Consider the following 23,271-nt stretch of genomic DNA (forward strand, 5'->3'; position numbering starts at 1 on the left):
ACACGTGTTCTAATACCCATGCTATGACAGTAAACCAGCAGGAGCTTGAAATATATTAGCTAAGAACTCTATTTCTTAATTATAAAGTATTACCTTTCATATCTGTTCCCAAGTAAGCCTATGAGCACAAATTCAGATCCAAGCAGATGCTGGGGTGCTAATAAGCTGAATGCAGTCTCTTTATTGCAGAAAACAACTTGCTGTGATCAAGTCTAGGAATAAAGCCTCTATTTTTAAGATGGGAGGTGGTTCCTAGGACAGGTGCCTGTCAAAAAGTCACTTTCATTTTCCTACTGTTACTACTTTCTCACTGGCTGTTCACAGGCTTTTTGATACTAAAGTACAATACAACATTTGTAGCTCTCACCAAAAGCTGCTTTACTCAGAAACCTGGCTCTGCTCTCCAAACCAGAACTGTTTCAGAGCACTGTTTTTAACAGAAATCTCGCACAGATGAGGTACATCAACGCATGACATAGGAGCTCTGCTCATTGTCTGTGAACCAGGCGTGCCAGAGCTCTCCCCCTGCACCTTATTGGCAGTACTGGGATCTCTGGCACCAGTGTGATGTGCATGCAGATAAGGTGTCTGGAAGCTCTTCAGTTTTGTATAGCTCCTGTGCAGCAGTGTGTTCCTCAGTATGTTTGACTTCCCTGTCTGCAGAGCTGCTGCTCCTGCTTTCGAAGCCCCCTTTCCCCATCTGTTTCTTTTTTGAAGCTTTGGGGGAATGTGAAGCCACAGGAGCAGTTTTCTTTCCCTTGGAGAAACAATCGTGACTTTCTTGTGTGGTTTTATTTTCCTCAGCTTGCTTACTTGCAGACATATTGACTGCAGCGATGACTTGCTCCCACATCTTTTCTGCCCGTACGGGGACCTGTTTGTGCTCAGAACTCAGTGTGATGGAATGTACATCCTGCATCGCCCTGCTGACATTTCATACATGCGGCATAGCCACAGGACAAATGCCCAGGCCATATGCCCTTATTTTGATACTGCTGGGAACCTGAGGGTCTCCTTGTTGTTTCATCTCTCTCTAGGGGATGTTTTGGCAAAACATTGCCTGGGTCCTTGTGCTCTTTGCACCTTCTGCTCCATTGCTGGTGGCTTGCCCGGTGCAAAACAATCTGGAGGCTTCCTTGACTGCTGTGCCTTTTTGACAGGCACCTGTCATTTTACTGTATGTGAAAAGCCTGCCTACCCTCTTGGAGCTCATAAAGCTTGCGGCTTATGCCAACATGCAAAGCGCAGTTTAAATGTCAATTTCCTAAAGCTCAGTTAAGAACAACATACTACTTTAGCTCACACGTTCAGTCACTATGTGACCAACATGTTTGTATCAAGAGGAAGCAGTCATTTGCACAGCGCAGCACCAGAAACATCAGCCTGTGGTCTATTTACTGCAGCCTTCAAACGCATCGGAGTGATTTTAACAAGGCGGCATTGCTTGCGGCATACGGGCCGGAACCGGGAATTGCAGGTTGCCAGTCTACGAGGCTGCCCAAAGTCCTCCTCCTTTTGTGCTGAGCTACGAACAAACCGGTGCCCGCGCCCCGGCGCTGCAGTCCAGAGGGCCGCGGAGGGTGAGCGCCATCCCCGCCGGGGCGGTTGTGCCGCTATACGCCGGCACCAGCCTCCGGCGACACGGCCGCCCCTCAGCCGCCGGCCTGCCGTGCTGACGCGGGCCGCGCACTCACCTGCCGCGGGCCGCAGCCACCGCGCGGGCGGCCCCATGGAGCGGCTGCGGGTGGACGCGGCGGCCCTGGACGAGTACGCGGAGTACCGGCGGTGAGGGAAGGGCCGGGCCGGAGGGGACATGGGGGGCGCGGCGGGGTGGCTCCATCCCGGCCGTGGGGGCAGGCGATGGCCGCAGCCCGCCCGCGTGCCGCGTTTCTCCTGAGGCGTTCCTGGCGGGCTCCTTGCGTCCGTCCCTCCCTCCGTGTTTCGCCATGTACTGGGGAAATCGGGAGTGCCGTGCCTGGCGCCGTGCAGGTGACGGGAGCCGCTCTCCGCGGGGAGGGAGTATCCCTCCCTGGGCTGCAGCAGCCGCGCTGGAGGGGCCTCAGACACTAGCACCCTACATCTCGCTGGTGTGAAGACGTGCTGTGAATGCGGCTGGCTGCGAGCGCAGGAACGCATCGTGTGCCCCGTCCAGGCCTACGTACCTGCGGGCTCGACAGTGTGCTCTGAGGTGTGCCAGCTGTACCTCTCCTTCAGGAAACGGGGACTCCGTGCACCTGGATTGAGTTCTGCAGTGTATAAACATGCGCCCTTGCACTCCTGTGTGCGTCTGCTCATCTTGTCGTTCCTCTTGAGTTGAGCAAAGTGGAATGACAAGGGGCAATGGGTTCAAACTTAAACGGGGAGGTTTAGGTTGGATATAAGAGCAGTTCTTCACCATGAGGGTGGTGAGGCGCTGGCACAAGGGTGCTCAGAGAAGCTGTGGCTACCCCATCCCTGGCAGTGTTCAAGGCCAGGTTGGATGGGGCTTGAAGCAACCTGCTCCAGTGGAAGGTGTCCCTGTCCATGGCAGGGGGTTGGAATGGGATGAGCTTTAAGGTCTCTTCCAACCCAAACCATTCTATGATTCTAGTGAAATGTGATCTTAACTTAGCTTACAAAAATCTTGAGTAAAACACTGGAGTGGTATTGCTTGCATAAGTAGTTACACACTGAGTCAGTGGATGTCAGCTGGATTGACAAGCAAATGACAGTGATGTGTTGGCACATCATTCTGGTGCTCCACAGTACTGGTAATGTACAAACCCACAGAGATACTTAACAAAGAATCACTCCGCATGTTTTAGTGCACCCAACAAATAATAACTGAAATATTTACATGCATTAAAAAACTAAACTTCAGTACAGTTAAGTGCTGCAATTAATTCTAAATTGTATTTTATATTTGTCTTCAATTTGACAATTCTCATAGAATCATAGAATAGTTAGGGCTGGAAAGGACCTTAAGATCATCAAGTTCCAACCCCCCTGCCATGGGCAGGGACACCTCACACTAAACCATGCCACCCAAGGCTTTGTCCAACCTGGCCTTGAACACTGCCAGGGATGGAGCATTCACAACTTCCTTGGGCAGCCCACTCCAGTGCCTCACCACCCTTACAGTAAAGAACTTCTTCCTTACATCCAATCTAAACTTCCCCTGTTTCAGTTTTAACCCGTTACCCCTTGTCCTATCACTACAGTCCCTAATGAAGTGTCCCTCCCCAGCATCCTTATAGCCCCCTTCAGATACTGGAAGGCTGCTGTGAGGTCTCCATGCAGCCTTCTCTTCTCCAGGCTGAACAGCCCCAACTTTCTCAGCCTGTCTTCATACAGGAGGTGCTCCAGTCCCCTGATCATCCTCGTGGCCCTCCTCTGGACTTGTTCCAACAGTTCCAGGTCCTTTTTATGTTGAGGACACCAGCACTGCACACAATACTCCAAGTGAGGTCTCACAAGAGCAGAGTAGAGGGGCAGTTTCACCTCCTTTGACCTGCTGCTCACGCTCCTTTTGATGCAGCCCAGGATACGGTTGGCTTTCTGGGCTGCGAGTGCACACTGAAACCAGCTCATGTTCATTTCCTCATCAACCAACACCCCCAAGTCCTTCTCCGCAGAGCTGCTCTGAATCTCTTCTCTGCCCAACCTGTAGCTGTGCCTGGGATAGCTTCAACCCCCAGGTGCAGGACCTTGCACTTGGCATGGTTAAACTTCATAAGGTTGGCATCAGCCCACCTCACAAGCATGTCAAGGTCCCTCTGGATGGCATTCCTTCCCTCCAGGGGTGTCATCAGCAAACTTGCTGAGGGCGCACTCAATCCCACTGTCCATGTCAGCGACAAAGATGTTGAACAAGACCGGTCCCAACACTGATCCCTGAGGGACACCACTCGTTACTAGTCTCCAAATGGACATTGTCTTCAGTTGTCTCCATAAATCAAGTATTTGGGTGCGGCTCTAGAATTCCAGCTATTCAGTGACCTGGAATTTGAGTGTACTGATAGTTTAAACAAATAGGCCTGTGTGAGGTGTAGGATACATCTGTTACCAACTTCATGTGCAGAAATAGCATGTTCTTGCAAATCAGCAAGCAGCCCACTTTAAAGTAGTTTGTTACTTTCACGGCAGTGTGGCTACCTACTTGCAGTTGAATAATCTTACTCAGGCTAGACTAAGGACTAGACTAAGATTAGACAACCTGATAAAAATCTGCAGTAGGTTTAGGTATGTGTGGGTGAAATGATTTGCAAGAAGTCATTCAAAATGCCTGCGGCAGAGCTGGCTGCTTACACAACCCTTGATGCCCATTGCTTTTTGAGCCATGTGAAAAGCAGCTTCATAGTTTGCTTTATTTTTTTTTCCTTACAGTGCTGATTTTCAGTCTGTCAAAGCAAATTTATTAAAAAAGCATTATTCACAAAATTTCTCTGAAGATCAGCTATAGTTCTGTTAAATGTATATCACTAGAATGGTATTATGGAATATGAGGTTTTTTGCATTTGCAGCAGATGTCTTTTTATGTATTATTGAAAAAGTAACTTCACGAACCTACTTTGTCTTCATTTTGTTATGTGTTTTAATGCATTCTTAAAGAATTGTAGGTGATGATGATGGAGGAAAGCTCTTTACCCCTGAGGAATATGAGGAGTACAAAAGAAAAGTTGGGCCAATTCGGTTACGGAACAGGCTGTACGTGAGCTGGAGATCCCCAACTGGCATGGACTGTAAGCTTGTGGGGCCAGAGACACTATGCTTTTGTACTCACAGGTAGGTATCTCTTCTGCTTTTTGCACTGTTGTAGTTTTAAAAATCAGGAAAATGTAAAATATGTCCAGGTGCACTGCAATGCAGTATAGGGAAGCTAATTTAAGGTCTAAGAGTCGAGAAAATTAGTTTTTAAATCATAAGAACTGTTCTTAAATATAAATCTCGCTACTTTTTTTGAGACCAAAATGATTGTTTTAGTCTTCAATAAATTCAGCTTTAAGCCATGAGTTTTTATAGATCAGATTGATTTTGATCTATATCAGAATTCTGATCTATCAAAATGAAACATAAAGATCTGTGCTATTTATGTAATGAATGGATGTAAAAGCACCTGATATTATACCTTTAATTGAAAAGTAACAATTAACAGTAATTAATAAAAATCAAGATATTTCAAAACAGAACTTACAAGATAAATTATAAGCCGTCAGCTTTCTGCTAAATACTAACACAGTTATAAAATTTGTTATTTTTAACGGTTTCAGGTATAAACAACACAAAACGGACTATGAAGTGATTCCCGAAGACCGTCCTATTTGTGTGCCTTGTAAAGTGAGCCGCTGTCCATGCCAGTCCTACCACTACGTCCCTGTAAATGGCACACAGCCCATCCGTTGCAGATGCAAACACTTTGCTGACCAGCACAGTGCTGCACCTGGACATTCATGTAACTCTTGTAAGTTACTGATGGGCTCACAGTGTTCTTTGTGAGGAAACTTAACAGGAACAGCATTAGGGATCTGTATTCTGCTCAGAGTATTAAGTATGCACTGCACTTGTCAGGGATGGAAGGATGTGAGATGGGAAGGAAGACATCGCCTTTTGCACAGGAGGGTTTAGAACAACATCCTTAGCTCTCCTAAGTCCTGTGAAGGAGTGTAAGTGTCTGAATGATTTAGTTAGGTACAGATGGAGACAGCCACCTAAAATTAGGCAGTATGAAAGCACCCCATTTGCAGTTTGTCACTTCCACTGCTGCACACACATGACGGTTTTTTTTACTTGAACTTGGTAGTTTGAGAGAGGGAAGTGTTGATCCCCATTCCTCTGTTGCCTGGTTGAATATAACATTAATGTATTTTTATGTCTTTTCTCAACCCAATAGGAAGCAGTGCTCTGTTCTCAAATAGTACTATTGTTAGCACTCTAACAAAGCAGTTTCTGAGCGTAATGTGGGTCTAGAAATGTAAATTGGAATGGAGTTTCAAGAAAAAGGTTTGAGAAGGCATTAAGAGGAAACTTTTTGCTTCAGGTGTTCAAGCTGTTATAATGAAACAGCAGTAATTATTAACTATAGAAAATAATGCATAAAGACGTTTTAGTGTGAAACCTCAAATTATGTAAATGGATTTTTTTTTTTCTGTATCTCATAGAATCTTAGAATGGGTTGGGTTGGAAGAGACCCTAAAGCTCATCCGCTTTCACCCCCTGCCATGGTCAAGGACACCTTCCACTAGACCAGGTTGCTCAAAGCCCCGTCCAGCTTAGCCTTCCTTACTAGTAGTAAATTTATTTCATGAAGTGTGTCTAATTTGTACAGGAAAGATTGTAAACAGCTTCTGCTGGATGAGAATCACATCCCACAGAATTAAAACATTAAATATTTATATGACAGCCTTTCAGGAATTTGCTCTAAGTAATGTGAAAGTCTTAAATGTGCAGTTGGATGATTCAGACTGAATCCGTAAACACAGTGTTTCTAATAATAATTAAATCACTACATGAGGAAGAACTTCTTTCCTGTGAGGGTGACTAAGCATTGGAATAGGTTGCCCAGAGAAGCTCTGGACTCTCCTTCGCTGGAGATAGTCAAGAGCCATCTGGACACAATCCTGAGCAGCGTGCTGTAGGTGACCCTGCTTGAGCAGGAGGGATGGACTAGATGACCCTTGGTTGTTGCTTCCAACCTCAATAATTCTGTGATTTCTGTGATTGACATTATGCACTTTTTCTAGTGTTTCTCAAAAATACTGGGCACTTCTGAGAGCTTCACAGATTAAACAGAGAAGTGTCAAAACTTCCATTTTGGACTCGTGTTGATTTAATATACTGGTATTAGTCTAGCTCAGTGTTGTATAAATCTAACATGAAATGAAAATTATAATTGAAAAGAAATACTGCTGTTGCCCTTTATATATTTTATTCTGTATCCAAACATAGAGTAAGAGCTCTCTTACTAGGAGTGCCCAAAATTATGTGAGAAAGCTTTTCAACATTCCAAAATGTGATCCTTGAACATACTACACAAGACTTAAAAAATCTTAGTTGGTGCTCTGGAAAGTGAACTGTAACTGGGAGTTTGAAGCAGGGTAATTTGTATAATGAAACATGCAAAAATCAGTTCATCAATTTCTTGTTCACGTCATTGCTTCAACAGGGCTTTTATGACAGTCTTAGCTGTAGCTAGGGTAGATATCTCACTTCACTCTGTGTTTCTGAATGTCGCATGTGACTTGTACAGCTATTTCAGTTACATCCTGTGGCTTAAAAAAACCCTGAAAGTCAGTCTAATGGTACTCTTCCTTAGAAACCATTTTGCTACTGCCACAGCCTCTGTTTACTACCGAGATGATTTTGCTAATTGCAAAAGGCATTTAAATTGTGGTTTGTATCATAAATTGTGATTTGAAGTTTTCTGGCCATGCAACATTGACATGCGCCGTACACCTTTGGAAATAACACTGCCAGAATGCTGGCAGGTTGGCTGCTTCACCCAGGGACAGAAATTTTGTTCTTTTCATCTTTTGCCAGGGGAGGGACAGAGAAGGGTGTTACTGATGGCAATGGACATAAGTCACAGCATGGGAAATCCAATTAGATATTAGGAAATAAATGTCTGCTTCAAGGGAAAAACAGTGTCCGTTCAAGCTGCTCTGAGAGGTGGAATCTTCATCCTCAGAGGTACTCAAAACTTGACTGAACGAGACCCTGAGACTATACAACCCCTATGATCTAATCCCCATATTCATCCTTTATCCTGTTTTATACAGCATTTTCATATGGCTGGACGCTTTTACAGTGAAAGAACTCTTGTTTTTGACAAGATCAGTTTAGGGAAAAACCGTTTTGTCTGCAGTGAGGTATAAATTGCATTATTATCTCATTACAGTTGTATTTTTGTTAATCAGGTTCCAAGTGTTCGGGCTTTCATAGTTGCTTTACCTGTGCATGTGGTCAGCCAACATATGCTCATGAAACAGTCGTGGAAACTAAAGAAGAACGCTTAGCCCAGGGAAAGCCTGTGGGCCAGGATGTTCCTTATGCTGCCATGGGAGGACTGACTGGTTTTAGTTCACTAGCAGAAGGCTACATGAGACTTGACGACAGTGGTATAGGTAAGTGCAACTGACCAACTAAGTTGTTTGAAAAGCAGTAATTCGACATAGTTTTTTAAAGTTCAAAAGCAAACTGCATCAATAGGAGTAGGACTTAAGAGAGATTTTTCTTCTTCCCTAACAGTCCTTAAGTGTGAAGAGATCACTGTGGCCTTATTGTCCAACTTTCTGTAGTGAACTGATTAAAAAAATCTTTTATCAACAAGTCTGGTGTCCAGCCCAATAGTTTCTGGTTGAAATGAGACATATCTTTTAGAAAGATCTCTGCCACTTCTGTTTTTCTGTTAATACTTCCATGTTATACTTACGTTAGTCCTTTACCCTGATACTGCCCAGGTATCAGTCATACAGTTATGCCCTTGGTTATACAGTTATGCAGTTTATGCCCTTGGTTATACAGCTACAGCATTTCCCCCCCACCCCCTCAACCTCAAAGGTTAATAGCTGTTCACATAGAAGAGGTCATTTGTAGAACTTTTTGACAGGCATGTTAGTTGGCCTCAATATGTGTGCTGCTGTGTGATTTTGTGTCATTTAGTAATTCTCACACTTTGTCCTAAAGTGCTGTTTTACTTATTATTGCCATGTACTGATTATTTCTTTTTTAAATTCTGGTCTTTTCCTGGATTTGCCTGAAGTTTAGAAACTAAAGTAGTGTAGCAGTAATAATAATTAAAGAAACAGGGGTTTTCATTTCTTTTGAAGCCATCCTCTGTTATGCTTTTGATAACTGAAGTTTATGGTGTGTGCACTGAGTGTTGTAGATCTGAATCTGTAGCCTTGTTTTGGCCTGTCATGTTCTCGTGAATTTCATTGTTTTCATTCAACTTATTTTCTAACAGGGGCTCCTTCTGCTGAACTTTTAGAATCCCCTGTTACCAGCTCAGATCATCCATTTCTGAAAGCATTTCAGGGACCTTCTAGTTCTGCTCAAACAATCCCACAGATAGCAGGTGCTGTATTATTAGGATAATACTGTTTACAAAAAGTATTTAATATAGAATTAATTGGTTTTATTTAAGAGTTGAAGGATGCTTAGGGGTAAAATCCGAGTTGAAACTGAGTATTGAAGCCTTGTTATGTGAAAAGTTGTAGAACATTCATGGAGCTGAACTGCTTAGAATAACTTTTGTTACTGCTTGTTATTTTTGCCCATGATGACTTTTTTAACCTTTAATGATGGTTTTTTTCCTGGAATTTGGTATCTTCCCTGTTAATGGTGTCATTTATTCATTGGATCAGTTTTCTTAAATTTTTCATTCCTGCTGGAAGTTCATCAGATCTGAATGGATCGTGCATATTCAGCACAATCCTCTGAAATTGCCTTCTGCCAGAAAGTCTTTTCTGCATGGAATTATGGATTGGTTATGCTTATTTTATGTCCTTTATTTAGTTTAAGAATTTAGCAATAAAACTGCTGAACTTCTCCAAGACTATTTATAACAGCTGCTAGCCTAGATTAAAGAGGTTACTCTGTGGTCCCAGTTGCAGGGGTTTTTTACTTGCCTGTAGAGGTGAGTTCTCATCTTAAATCTGTTTTGCCAAATGTAAAACATGACTAATGGAATAGCAAGTATAATAAAAAAAGGTGGGGTTTTGGTTTTGTTTTTCAGGTGGTTCTAGTGGCATAAGGCAAGTTTCTCCTGGAAAGTATTCAGAACAAGATGACATGGCTTACTTTGAGAAACGTTATCAAGAACGGGCAAGTTACTACATTTATTGCTTAATTCAAACGTGTTTGCACAAGAGGATATCTAAAAAAGATCAATGCATGATTTAAGTGGCATATAAATGCATTCTATCATTTGTTCTCTTCCTGAGAAAACACTATCCACTTAAAGTTTTAAATACAGTTATGAGTGACTGCAGAAATTCAGACTTCAGTCATGTCTGGGATGGCATTTACCTTAACTGGCCAGGTGTTTATTCAGGTAGCTCTCCATTACTATGTGACAAAAAGAAACAGCAAAGCAGACTCACAGAAAGTCCCTTATGACATTTAGGAATGCGTGTTTGCTGCCTCATTTATTAAGCTTTATGATGTTCTTTTCCTTAAGAATATCTGTGTAGTTGGGCTAAATCTGGAGTGTCTTTCATAGATGATCAGAATCACCCCTTAGAGGTGCCTCCTCCACCCCACTGACTATCTTTAAATGCTCTGTAGGTTACTTAGATGCTTGAATACCTGCTCTTTCCCTGCATCGTCTCCTTAGCTCCCCCATCTCAGCTGAAAGCGTGTCTTGACTGTTTATGAATTTTTTTGTAAGGCAGTATTGCATAATTAACTTCTAAAACCTTAACTGCTGTTAACTTGCTACTTGCAACACAGCATTTGTTAATGAAAAAGCTTATCTAGCTCTGTGAAATTTTAAATACTTTATTTTGGAAATCATCACAAAATATGGTAGGATGTTAAAAATGCATTATCAGTTTATAGGAGAAAACAAGTTATTAGCAAATTCAAATTGCTATGTTTCTTTGACCCCCAAGATTTTACTTTCTTTGCAAAAGGTAGTAGGAATTTCAGAAACAAGCTCAAGCCTCCAAATACGGAAAAATGTTTTAAAATAAGTTCCTGTGTTGACCAACAACAGAATTGCTTAGCAGTGAGCTCATCTGTAGACATTCAAATCAGGACTGGGGCTTTCTTCCTTTTGACACTATTATATGAGGGGGGAAAAAAAAGCATTTTAAAAGTACTATTTTGTATTTTCTTGCATTTTTGATAGTAACAAGTTATGTTACATTACATGAGATGAAAAAGTCCATGCATGCATTTTACATAATTATTCTAAATAGAATGTCATTCACTAATTTAACAATACTTGGGAACTGTTGCTTCTAAAACCAACAGAAATAATTTTTTGTATTAATAGTCTTATTACAAAATGGCAGATTTAAATGCATATGTAAATCAGACCATGGTTTAAGAGCCTACTGTATAGGGAAAACCTTATGAGAGGAAGACATGACCTTGTGGGTCAGTGAGGACTTCCCTTGCGATTTTGTACATGCTGATTAGTCTAAATATGTCTGTTGCACACCTGTGTTAAAGCTCCTTTACCTTTCATTGACATAAAGATAAACCCGTGAGCATTTGTGAGGCACATTGGCCTTGAGGGATACATAAACGCCTAGATTGCCATTATCAGAGATAAAGGCAGTCCTGTTTTGAATAGTGGGGGAGCTGCATAACTATTGGCAGTGCTGCTTTGTCCTACAGTACAAAAGTAAGCAATGCTAGATTGGGCTAACAAGGATCTGTAGCTCTCCCCACTGCATATTATCACTCCTAAAGTTGTGACTGGATGTAGAGATTTAATATTGCATTGCTAGCTGATTTGCAAATTAGTACTTGAACCAATGTTGGTTTCTTTGTTACAGCTGAAAAAGGAGAAGGCTGCTAAACAGAAAGAGAAAAGCGCAGTGCCATCAAAGAAGCCATAAGTTTAAGAACTATTTATTATACACCACAGTATTAATCATTGCATTGAAGAGTATTTTTTACTGTGCCTACCTGCATCCTTGTATTTCTTAATTTCTTTATTCTGCTGGTTTGTTCTATTGCTGAAATGAATTTTTAATTTAATTGTTGAAGTAACATTGGTACTTTAATCAATACACTTTTAATCTCCAGAATTATTACATAGATACTCCTTTGAGAATGGAAGATCATATTTATAGATTTACAGAACTGTTACTGAAGATCTGATAGAATAACTGCGTATTTAAGTACAATGTTGTAGTAGGGCAAAGAAAATATGTCTTATTCTTAAACTTCTATGACACGCTTTATTTGTAGAGTCCTTAGAACTCGTCTCATTCGTGAATTTTTATTTGGTGGAATTTGTTCTGTTAATATTGACATTTTAATTTTATTTAAATACTTTTTTTCCTATTGGTTTCATTGCCTTCACATAAAATTCAAACATAGCCTTCTTTCTCTGGCTTCTCTAGGCTCTGTTCTTGCCAATGTATAAATATTTTTTACACGTGAAGTTCTGTATGCTTGTAAACCCATTTCCACATGTGCTTAGTAGCTACTTGAAGAGATGCTGCTTGTATACCTTATCCCAGATTTCTGTAGCATGCTGTCCATAACAATGATTCTATTACACTAAACTTCTGAAAACATTAAATGGAAATGGATATACTATTTATTGCCTGTAAACAAATAATTATATGGTGTTTGGTACATACACTTATCCAACAGATAAAAGATACCAAGAAGGGAGATGAGCTTGTTTGTTGTTTTTTTTTTTGGCTATATTCTCAGCTGTGGCAGCATATGTTGTATTAAAGGTAGTGCACAGGAAAATATAGTATTTGGTAACTTTGTGTGGTGGTTTAAATCTGAAGCAGTACAGCAAGAACTTGGTACAGAATAACTGGCAGAGGCTACAGTTTAGGAGGCAAAAGCAGAGCCCGAAATCACTTTGCTAGTCTCCTCTGAAAAGAGAGCTGTAAGTCAGTTTGTCATTAAAAATACTTGAAGATGTGTGTTGGACTGAAGACTTTACAGGTGGTATGTGCGTACTGAGACATTACAGCCAGAGGTGGGAATACCCATCAGAGAGAATCCTTCTTTGTGCCTAATGCCTGTACGTGCTTGATGGGCAGTGGAAAAGAGGTGAGATTGGAGGCATGTCATGCAGGGGAGCTTGCCTTTTGTTCAGACACCACCTGTGGCAGGGAATGAGAGTTCTTAGGAGTGCATGCAGGCCGTACAGTGACTGATGGAGATGGCTGGAGTTCGAGTGAAGAGGGAATGGAAGGCTCAGTTGCCCAAAATGACAGATGAAAAAACGCCATTTACCGTAACTCGGACCTATGCTGCCATTACTCCAGATGTCGATCAGAGAGGTTAATCCGTTACTTCAATTTAAATGCATAATATATCAGAGTGACTAATTAATGTTTTAGAAGTACCTTCACCTTTACATTCTACACTCTTCCATGCTGCTTTATCTGAATAAATAAAAACGTTAATTTGAGCTCCCTCTTCTGGTCCCAATAAGCAATAATTTCTACAGATCCTCTACTTGATCTGGTAAGTAAATGGGGATTTCACAGTAGAATTACAAGAAACAACAAATGTAAAAACAATTGGTAAACAATTAGTAAATAAATGGTAAATAAATACATAGAAAAACTATTTCAGTCATCGAAGAGATTAGTACAAGCTTTATAGCAGAAGTTTATTCCACTTAAGTATTTATACCAGTGGCTGTACCCACTAGGGAATTCTGTGCTTAAACTTAACTAATGTTTCCACTTAAATGATATGAGAAAGTTACTACATTTATTTCATTATATTTCTTTTCAGTTGGAAAACAGGTGGAATCATAAAACTATCAACTGTATTAACTATTGCTTAGGAGTTCTGACCACTTGTCACCCATGTTCATGTCCAAGTAAAAGAAACTCACTTTCCTTACTAAAAGACACACTTTTGACTTCTTCATATTCATGTAGGACTTCTTCATATTCATGTAGGACTTTTTCCCAGAATTTTTATATGTACACAAAAAAACAGGTACAATTTATCTCATAGTGTTGCTGGCTGCGAAGACTGGACACTAATGTCATGTCTTAAGTGAAACTTGCACTTATCTGGACTTACTGTTATTTTTTAGCCTAAAAAAAAAAAAATCACAATTTTGTAGGATCAAAATTGCAACCTTCAATTCTATTCAGAAATCTCTCTATGTCTAAAGATGAATATTTCTGTAAAGGTAAAAGCAGAGACCACATGCTGTTATGCTTGCTATTAACATTGGGTTTGTTTTCCTGAGGCAGTCATGAACTTTGAACATGGTATCACGGGACAGATGAGTTACCAGTTTATCTGTATGATTTATTGGTGGGTGTGTATCTGTCATTCAGCTAGGCACATTAACCATTTCTGACCCTAATCCAAGGAATCTGGCACAGGGGAAATGGTTTATTGTCATACAACGGGAGTACTCCGAGCTGTTAAAGCCTAATTGCAGAGGTCTCAGGCAATGCTAAGCACTTCTCATGTTTGAAACAGCTGGCCTACAAATTGATGTTTTGCCATTGCTATTACACTCCTAGAGCATGGAACAGAATCTTTTCATTGCTTGTCCTATGAAATGGCTTTGATGTACCTTGGCTATTTATGATAGCACAGACTGGTTAGTGATCCCAAGTGGAGGGCAAGTGGCTCCTTCCCATTCTGTGCTTTTCTGATACTCAATCCAGAACATGTCTGCCTGTCTCAGGTTTGGAAGGGGAATGTGATGTGTGAATTCACATCCAGCAGTGGCATCTGTGCAGAATTACTTTGTCAAGTTGTGTTTTTACAGCACGCTGCACATATTAAATGGTTTGCAGGTCTTGTGTCTGCGTGACCCCGGGGTCTCTTGCTGTAGCCATGCAGCCTCAGAAAATACATGACTTTGCAGGTAGCAATAGTGTTTTTTCTTAGCATGAATATAATTGAAACCACCACCACGGGTTTACCAGTCTGAAAGACCTTGCACGGAGGTACCTGTTTTTTTCCATAATAAAAGATACTAATTTTGTCCATAAGCCTACTCTTGCTTTGGAGCCCTTGGCATTTGTCTTCAGGTGGAGTTGATCATTATTTGCTTTACACCGGTTTTAGCACTTATTTTACATTCGCTGGTGGGCCCCAGCTGGGCACGAAGCCCATGCACTACTTCAGGTACCTCCTGAGGGACTCAACCATAACACATCACCTGTGTAACACCAGCACCTGAAACTCAACGGTGCTTCAGCAGTTTTCATTCACACCAAAATCCGAGCACAGCCACGTCAAGCAAAGGGAACCGGCTGAGCACGTTCAAAGGGTACATGGAAGCCAGAGAGCAGAGGGTGTCGAGGACACCGGAGCTTCCTTCGGGCTTCGGAACAGCTCACCCCGTGTGGTGAGGGATGCATGCGGACCCACGGTTACGGAATGGCGGAAAAGCCCGGTGCCTACAAGACCCAAAGCGCACCCGCCGCTCAGCGGGCAGGCTCGCTCCCGTCGAGGGCCGGCTTCTCCGCCGGGCAGGAGGGCGGGAGCAGGGGCTCCTCCACCCCGCAGGCATGCGCGGGCGCGGTCGGCAGCGCCGACACTTCCCGCCGCACGCCAGCCAAGCGCGGGCCGGGGCGCGCGGCGGCCGCATGCGCAGGGCCGGCGGCGGGCCCTGGTGGGAGCACGTGCAGCCGTGGCGGGGGCCGTCGGCGGGAGCCTGTCGTGCCGCCTCAGGTAGCGCCGGGCCGCGTGGGGAGGGAGCCGCGGTGGCGGCGCGTTAAAACGCGTTTTCGGCCAAAGAAACGGGCTTCGGTACGGCGACGGGCGAGGGTCAGCGTGGGGTGGGGTGGTAGGAGCCTGCTAAGCCGTTAACCCATGGTGTGCTGAGGTGCGACCGTGTGTGTGCGTGTTCCTCCGCGGCCCTCGGGGGGAGCGCCTCTGCCTCTCTCTTTAACTGCAAATACCTTGTCCTGTTTCAGAATCCGTTGTTATGGACGGAGACAAGGAGCATGACAAAGGTACTGCGAGGTGGTGTTTAAAACAAGCACATGAATAATCTTGCACTGGAGAATAATTGAGTTCGTGTGTTTTTTGCTTTCCCTTCCCTGCAGTTGTGGAACATGCTGTGGGCACCCACGTTGAAGATGCTGTAACATTTTGGGCACAGGTGAATTCAAAGAACTGTTTGATTTTAACTGAGGTGTTTAATTGCCCCCTGGAAGTTTTTATGAAAGTAAGAGTAAGTGGTACCATTTCATATTGGAAAACACTTAAATTTAGATTTCAGAATTTCTAGTGTTACTGTTCCCTTTTAAGCTGAAATAAGTTTTCTTTTGTGAAATGTGAAAAAGAATTGCCCATCCATTTGAGTACTTTTCATGAATGTTGGTTAGGGACAAAAATACAAATGTAAGGTTGAACTGTCTGCTGTTGTCATTAGGATGCTGTAGGAGGCAGCTGAAGCCCTGCTGGGGGTAGACAACCCACTGTTCCAGCTGAGCATTCGGGACAGTTTCAGTGGAGCCTGATGAGGAGGTGGCTCAGAGGTGCTAGGTCCTTTAAAGTTTGGTGTAGATGGGCGGGAGGGTGTTGGATGAGGGGAGTGAGGGAAAGGAAGAAACCCAAACCAGTGTTTTTTATTAATGTGGGGGTGCAGAAGGGAGAGGGGGAAATCCATAGTGAGTACCAAAGCTTGCCTTTCCCATTTGGGCTGCTGGCTAATTGGGGGCCGTGTGTTACTCAACACTCTGTGCCTGTGAGCCAGCTGGAGGAGTAATGTTGCTTGTTATGTCCCTAATAGAAACTTGGGGGGGCAAGCCTTACTGGTTCTGTTAATGGAATACTGTATTCTAATAAAGGGATTTTTAGATGTTGTAGCCATAGGTAATTCTCCTTTAGGTTCTTACCCTGGCATTCTGAGACTCGATCATAGGGCTTAGTTTGATTTTGTGAAGTACAAAAGTTAGCAGTGTACTTTTAGTGTTAACAAAATGTTCAGTTGCACTGGTGGGTTTTTTCCTGCTCTGAATTACATTTGGAATGTTGTCTAGTAAATGCTGTGTTACTGGAATTGACCCAGTTTTACGGTGCTCCAGATACTAAGTTGTAAGTGGAAAGAGACTGCTTGCTCTCGGGCAAACCAAAACCCAAGTCATGCATGTAAGGAAAGAGCAGGCAAACCACAACCCAGATCATGCATGTAAGGAGTACGAGGGGTGTGCCAGAGCTGTTGTCTCCTTGTATTAAGGAGAGAAGGAAGAAGAAAACCAAATAGGGTACTAAAATCTGTGAGGAAAGATTGATAAGTAAGATCTGTATACAGCTTGCAGAACCTGGTAATTAAACTGTTAAAAGCACTCAATGTAAACTGTTTCTCTGAGGTACGTTACCTGCCCTGAACTGTTCCATTAATTTTTGGAAGAAAATGAGAGCAGGCTTACAAACACAACTTTAAATCATGAAGATGGAAAGCTTAAGGTGGGGTATTACTTGTCTCAACAGCAGTGCAACTGTTTTTAATTCTAGCCCATCAAGCATCTATTGAAAGTGACAGTTAATAACTCATAACACTCTCTCTCACACTTCTTAGAATGTCAGTAGATGTAATGACCTCTTGAAATTAAGTTGTGAGCTGGCAGATGCTTGTCCCAAGGCTAATGCAGTTTTTGGCAAACCTGATTTTGGTAAGGTAAGTAGGTTGTGTATATGTGGAGTTTGTTTTTCACCTGGATCTAAAAGCTTTAATTCTATGCCACCACTTTCTTAGGTATTTTCTTGATCTTTGATTACGGTGTGGGATATATTCTCTTAAGATTTTTTTAAGAACTGCTGGCTTTCCTAAAGAAAGAAAAAGCTTATTAGTGCAATTTAAATCTTTCTGCACTTCAGACTTCAGTTAAATTATGTGACCATAGTTTTGTTTTTTTTTTTTTCTTTAAACACTGGGGGGATAATACAAGAAGGTAATATACAGAATGCTGAATTCTCTTTTGTTATCCAATGTATGGGTTATCTTCAACAAGACAGTCGTGTTTTGGCAGAGAAGTGATTCTTTATCCATCTCAGGCTCTGCGGAAGATCTTACAGTAACCCGTAATGTTAAATGTGTTGGACAAAGTACTATTGAGAAGGACATTTAATAGCAGTTCTATGACAAGCATACAGAGAATGATTTCAGCTTTTGATTTTCTGTGTGAAGTACTAATGGCTAAAGTAAGGGTTGCAAAGTAAGGTTTAAATAAAGTGATTTGGCTGGTGTGTGAAGGTAAATGACCTGCATTCCTCTTGGAAAGGAAGAAAACACACCGACAGCAAATGCAGCATGTTTGTGGTGTGACTGTCCTGTTCCTTTGTTGGGCTTACTAAGCTGTCGGTGTCCATAAAATGTAGCCACACATTAACAGAAAAGCCCCTGGAGTCTGCTGTGTAAAATGTTGGTGTTTTCTACTTGCGGAATTTTCTTTGAGCTGTTGTTTTTGGAGAAGGCTCAGGGGAGACCTTTGAGGAGTCTTCTGATACCTAAATGGGGCCTACAAGAGAGCTGGAGAGGGACTTTTTACAAGGGCATGTAGTGACACAACAACAGGGAATGGTTTTAAACTGACAGAGGGAGATGGAGATTAGACATTAGGAGGAAGTTCTTCCCTGTGAGGGTGGTGAGGCACTGGCACAGGGTGCCCAGAGAAGCTGTGGCTACCCCATACCTGGCGGTGTTCAAGGGCAGGTTGGATGGGGCTTGAAGCAGCCTGCCCTGGTGGAAGGTGTCCATGCCCATGGCGGGAGGGTTGGAACTGGATGAGCTTGAAGGTCCTTTTTAACCCAAACCAGTCTGTGATTATATGATTGTTATGAGAGATAGGATGTCAAATGCATTACTTTGTTTCCATACTGCTGTTGGAATAATTACTGGAGAGTGTGGAAATAAGATTTGTAATGTATTGTAAATACCATTTTGAGGTATGGTTATATTTTCAGAATGCTACTTAAGATCTTTTTTCCCTAATTTCCAGATTTATGGTGGCTGTTTTTCTGAAGACAGATGTTGGTACAGGTGTATGGTACAGCAAGTGATCAGCGATGAAAAAGTAGGAACTGTTTTTATAAGACTTCAATCATGTATCAGTTCTACCTGCAGGATGATAGCAGTAAATGCAGCACCTTCTCTTTTTGAAACTTGCTGCATGAATGCATATACAAACAGTGAATATACACATGGGACGCAAATTCACGTGACCTGTAGTTTTGACAAATGCTGATAAAAAGACTGGAAAAACATCATATACTTGCAAAGGGCTGTTTGTATCTCCTGATAAGGGGGTTCATGAATGGTAGTTAAGCAATCTAATTTAATTTCAAAACTTCTGAGTGGTGAGAATGGCAGTCTTCTTGTTACATATTAGCACTGATAACCTGAAACAGTTGTTAATCAGCATTAGGTGACTGATACAGAAGGCTAGTAGTTCTTATTTAAAAATTATAATATCTGGATAGGCTGGTTGGCTTGGAAACATTAGATTAGATATCTGTCCATTGAAGAAAGTCTTCTATAATGCTTCTGTAATTTGACTTGATTCCTTCCTCTGAAGGCTTAGCAAGGAAGAGTCTGATCTCTGCAACATTCACATGAGTTAAAATGCATATGCTCCAGTAGTTGTTAGTGCATATTTCTGTAGGACATTTGTGTAACCTCTGCTGCTTTGTATTTTGGGTTACTGTTGCAGTGTCAGGTATTGTACATAGACTATGGAAATTCTGAGGTTCTGAATAGATCAGACATAGTGGAAATTCCACTGAACTTGCAGTGTCCGAGCATTGCCAAGAAGTACAGACTCCAGGGACTGCAGATACCGGCTGATCAGAATGTAAACATGTTTGATGAGGTGAGTAATAGATTTTGAAGAATGTAGATGATAGATCTATAACAGATCCTGCCAAATACCAGCACAGTGTGACCAGAGGAGTCTTGTAAAAGCTGGATGTTTAATTGTGAAGGCAGGGCATGCTGGGAAGGACGGTCTTGACCTGTTGCCCTGAACGTACTCTAGAAACTAAAATGGTTGCATCAAAAAATGTTTCAAGTTGTGCTGGGGGGTGATTTTTTAGAGTACGCTTATGCCATTTTCAGAACCTCATGTCTATTTCTGACTGACCTGAGTTCTTTCTGGTGCTGAGGGAGCAAAGTACCTCTGCTCCTTTCCCTTCAGAGGCAGAAATACTTCCATTGGTCACAGCACCTGTGCTAAATTCACTTGTATCTGTGAGCTGCTTGAATGCTGTGGTGTATCCCAATTTCTAAATGTGTAGTTTCAGTAAGGCAGATACACATAATATTTATTTTGTTGCTATATTCCATTTCAGCTTCTGGACTATTTATCACAAGGCTGTTAAACAGTGTAGTAATTCAATTATTTTCATATTATTTTGTATAGTACTGTTCCATAGTTGGTCTAGTATCCTCTATAAGAATTGGATAACATGATTGCCAGCTTCTGTTGAGGGTTGATGGGACTTTGGACTTGTGTCAGTTATGAATCTGAATTCTTCAAAGCTGAACATTGAGGGAGAGCTATTGGTGTTCAAGTTCTGTCTGGAATTGACAGTGACTAGATGAGGTACAGCATTGTTTCAGAGTAAATGTGCTAAACATAAGCTTTGCCTGTGCAGCTCTTTGGGTTTTGGTCTTAAATATTCTTTTTCTAAGAATCGCTGGTTTCAGCTGGAAATATTCAGTGTCCAGTACACACCTTCACTGTATTTTATTTTACAGGGGAAGAAGTTCTTGAGCAGCTTAGTTTTTGAAAAAGAAATAAAAATACGTCAAAAAGCCAAGCTCGAAGATGGTGCCATCATTGCCCAGGCAGAACATGAAAAGATAGATATTGGAGAAGAGGTGGCCAAGGCAGGGTTTGCTCAAAGATGCACATCTCCAAGGTACACTAAAGAGGCAGAAGAGAAAAAAGCAGATGTCATGCAAATGCAGAATCGGAAGATGAAGATTTCAGTTCCGCTGTGGTTAAACAGGTCTGATCGCACGATGCACAGCTCCCCAAGAGGGCGTGTTGAGCAAGGATCTGCCGGCACCAGGAACTGGAATTTTCCTGTAAACCGAATGTTTGCCCCAAAGTAAGACAGTGAAATGTCATAGAAGACTTTGTATGAGTGACCTGATCAGATTAGTTGCTGGGATGTGGTTGTATCGGGGGGGGGGTTATCTAAAATACAAAGTTTAATTTCTGTCTTTCCAGCATCAGGTAATAGTGGTACTCAATGAAAGGCAATATGCGAGTGTGTGTGTGCGCGTGCACACTGTGGTGGTGGGAATTAGGACATTAATCTGTAGGAAACCGTTCATTAGTGTTGTTGCTGGTTGGCTAGCTTGTTCTTCATTTATTTTCCAGAGACTGACTATTCGTATGTATCTTAATGCAAGGTTTTGAAAAAGACGGAAGGGGTGTCAGTGAGTAAGCAGAGATGACACTGGAAAGCTTAGCTGAAAGTGAAGGTTGCAGGACATGAGGCCTCTAGCAGGTTTTTGCAGTGACAGGCAGTGGAGTGATGTTTGGTTTAGCATCTGTGTAATTTCCGTATGCTTGTCCTTGAGGCTTTTTGTAGCTCCCCCCTATTTATTTTCCTCTATTAAAATATTGGTGTATAAACAAATGTGGAATGCAAAAGTACACTTGCTGAGCAGACAGATGTATTTTGGTGATTTGTGTAGGAATGTAACAGTGTGTGCTTACAAGAAATAAAGCCAGCTATCACAGTTTGAAGTCGGCTTTAGCGGATAGCGGTTTCTGCACCTTGTAATTACATTGACAAGAGGTGGTGGTAAGTTGGCAGTTAGTTGTTGTCAGAAATCTTTTTAAAGAGACTTGTCCTACAGTTGCTAGCATTGCCATGGCAACAGGCTGCTGAGAGAAGTGTTTGTGGGTGGGAAAGATGGTACGTGGCATTCAGAAAGTTGAGAGAGTGTAAGAAGTAATGTTCTCCAAAAAAACTTGTTTAGAATACGCTAACATTTCCTAATTTGAGCTTCTGGAACATGTTAATGAACCACCTGAGGGCATGTCCTTCCACATCCCAGCATGGTATCCAAATCTGGTGTGCAATTAGATCATTCTCAGTGATATAGTTTAGTGGTGGTCTTGGCAGTCCTGGGATTTTTTGAACTGAGTTAATTCTATGACTTAGGCAAGTCTATATGAAATGAGGTGCCCTTCAAAAGAGTCTGAACTTATAGTAAAGTGCCTCAGTCCGAGTTTGATGCTGTGCTCTGGCCTGTTTGCAGAGTTACAGGTAGACGCTGAATCTATTTTTTAAAAAGCAATAGCATCCCTTTGCCCCCTTTGCCCCCTTTGCCCCCTTTGCCCCCTTTGCCCCCTTTGCCCCCTTTGCCCCCTTTGCCCCCTTTGCCCCCTTTGCCCCCTTTGCCCCCTTTGCCCCCTTTGCCCCCTTTGCCCCCTTTGCCCCCTTTGCCCCCTTTGCCCCCCCACAGTGCTGAGATTCTTCTGTGTACAAGGCTGTCCTGGCCAGCCTAAGAAGCTGGATTCTCAATTCCATTTCTGTATATTCTTGTGTCCTTTAAGTTTTGCACATGCAGGCATTTTTGGGTTGGTATGGCACAGATGGCTTCACATTGCTCTTTGTTATACTTTTAGGGCATAGATTCAGGCCACTAATGTTAAAATGCTTTGGCTTATTTGGTAGATAGAAGACTTGAATTACAATTGACCTTGACTCTTCTGTGTCTGCTGTGTGGTATCAGAAGATGGTTCTTGTGGATGGGAAAGACTTGAGTTAGTGACTGTGATGATTATGTAAAGAGTTGTCTTCAGATGATGTATGTTTTTCCTCTGTGTTACGTAACAGTCTTTGTAAATAATGGCATGGAGGGGGATACAAATTCTGAAGCATGATTGTGTAGGTGCTTCTGTAGTCTTTTTGATGTGGTGTTCTGTGGTTGTTACTGAAATTACAACAGCAAGAATGAATGAACACATCATGGGTTTCTTTATTTTAATCATTTAATTCCTCTTAATTCATTTTTAAAAGGGAAAAGGTGCCAGACACCAGCTTGGCACAAGCAAGACCAGATCAGAAGCTGCCCGAAGAGAATGAAGTTCTGAGAAAGGAGAATCTGGATCTCCTGCGGAGGCAGAAGGAGCTGGAACTGAAGGTTCAACAGCTGAAATGTGAGCTTCAGGTATGTGGAAGTGTGAAGAGGATGCTCCTCTCCTAGTTGCAAGTGTTCTTGACAATGCTTCTGTCTCTACGGTTTCATTATACTGCAGTTCAGCTGGGCACTCTTGTTTGGAATGCAAGAGGATTAAACCGGTTGAGTGAAGACTTGCCCTGGTGCAGGGAGGAGAGGCTGTCAGTATGTGTTAGCATGTGTTTTGCAGTCCAGGCTGGACCCTCGCTCCCCTTGGTGTATGTACTGGTTTGTTACTGTGCTTGATGCAAGTGCTGCTTTGGATGTAGGTGTTCAGTTTAAAGATGGAGTTTTGTGATTAAAAACATGTTTGTATGTATGGATGTAATCCTTGCTGGCTTTTCACTAGAAGGGAAAAACAACTTTCTGTGTGTTGGGCTGGAAGTTTCTAAGCATCACAGAATCACAGCAGCTGTGGAATCCTAGGCCTGGAAGTATTTCCTTAATTGCTCTGT

The 23,271-nt window shown here is 42.3% G+C and overlaps 2 protein-coding genes across 3 annotated transcripts in view; both read left to right on the plus strand.

Annotated features, from left to right (window-relative positions):
• Window positions 1-1,691: 1,691 nt before the first annotated feature.
• Window positions 1,692-12,238, plus strand: FAM221A (family with sequence similarity 221 member A). Of its 2 annotated transcripts, XM_061464788.1 has the most exons (7): window positions 1,692-1,785; window positions 4,591-4,764; window positions 5,250-5,440; window positions 7,893-8,099; window positions 8,942-9,052; window positions 9,713-9,801; window positions 11,484-12,238. In XM_061464788.1, the coding sequence occupies exons 1-7, from the start codon at window positions 1,730-1,732 to the stop codon at window positions 11,544-11,546; spliced, it is 891 nt and encodes a 296-aa protein (XP_061320772.1). In that variant the 5' UTR covers window positions 1,692-1,729; the 3' UTR covers window positions 11,547-12,238. The 2 variants fall into 2 exon arrangements, with proteins under 2 accessions (XP_061320772.1, XP_061320773.1); XM_061464789.1 differs by lacking the exon at window positions 8,942-9,052.
• Window positions 12,239-15,242: 3,004 nt separating this feature from the next.
• STK31 (serine/threonine kinase 31) overlaps window positions 15,243-23,271 on the plus strand; it is a 34,999-nt gene continuing 26,970 nt past the window's right edge. The window contains 8 exon segments of the mRNA XM_061464790.1: window positions 15,243-15,339; window positions 15,585-15,623; window positions 15,717-15,772; window positions 17,195-17,293; window positions 18,615-18,689; window positions 19,326-19,484; window positions 20,372-20,727; window positions 22,657-22,807. Coding sequence (XP_061320774.1) covers window positions 15,255-15,339; window positions 15,585-15,623; window positions 15,717-15,772; window positions 17,195-17,293; window positions 18,615-18,689; window positions 19,326-19,484; window positions 20,372-20,727; window positions 22,657-22,807 — 1,020 coding nt within the window. The 5' untranslated portion in view covers window positions 15,243-15,254.

This window comes from Pezoporus flaviventris, unplaced genomic scaffold (genome assembly GCF_033815535.1).
Source record: "Pezoporus flaviventris isolate CSIRO_AGI_PZ_B2104156 unplaced genomic scaffold, CSIRO_AGI_Pfla_v1 ptg000037l, whole genome shotgun sequence".
In the NCBI taxonomy this organism is placed as follows: Eukaryota; Metazoa; Chordata; class Aves; order Psittaciformes; family Psittacidae; genus Pezoporus; species Pezoporus flaviventris.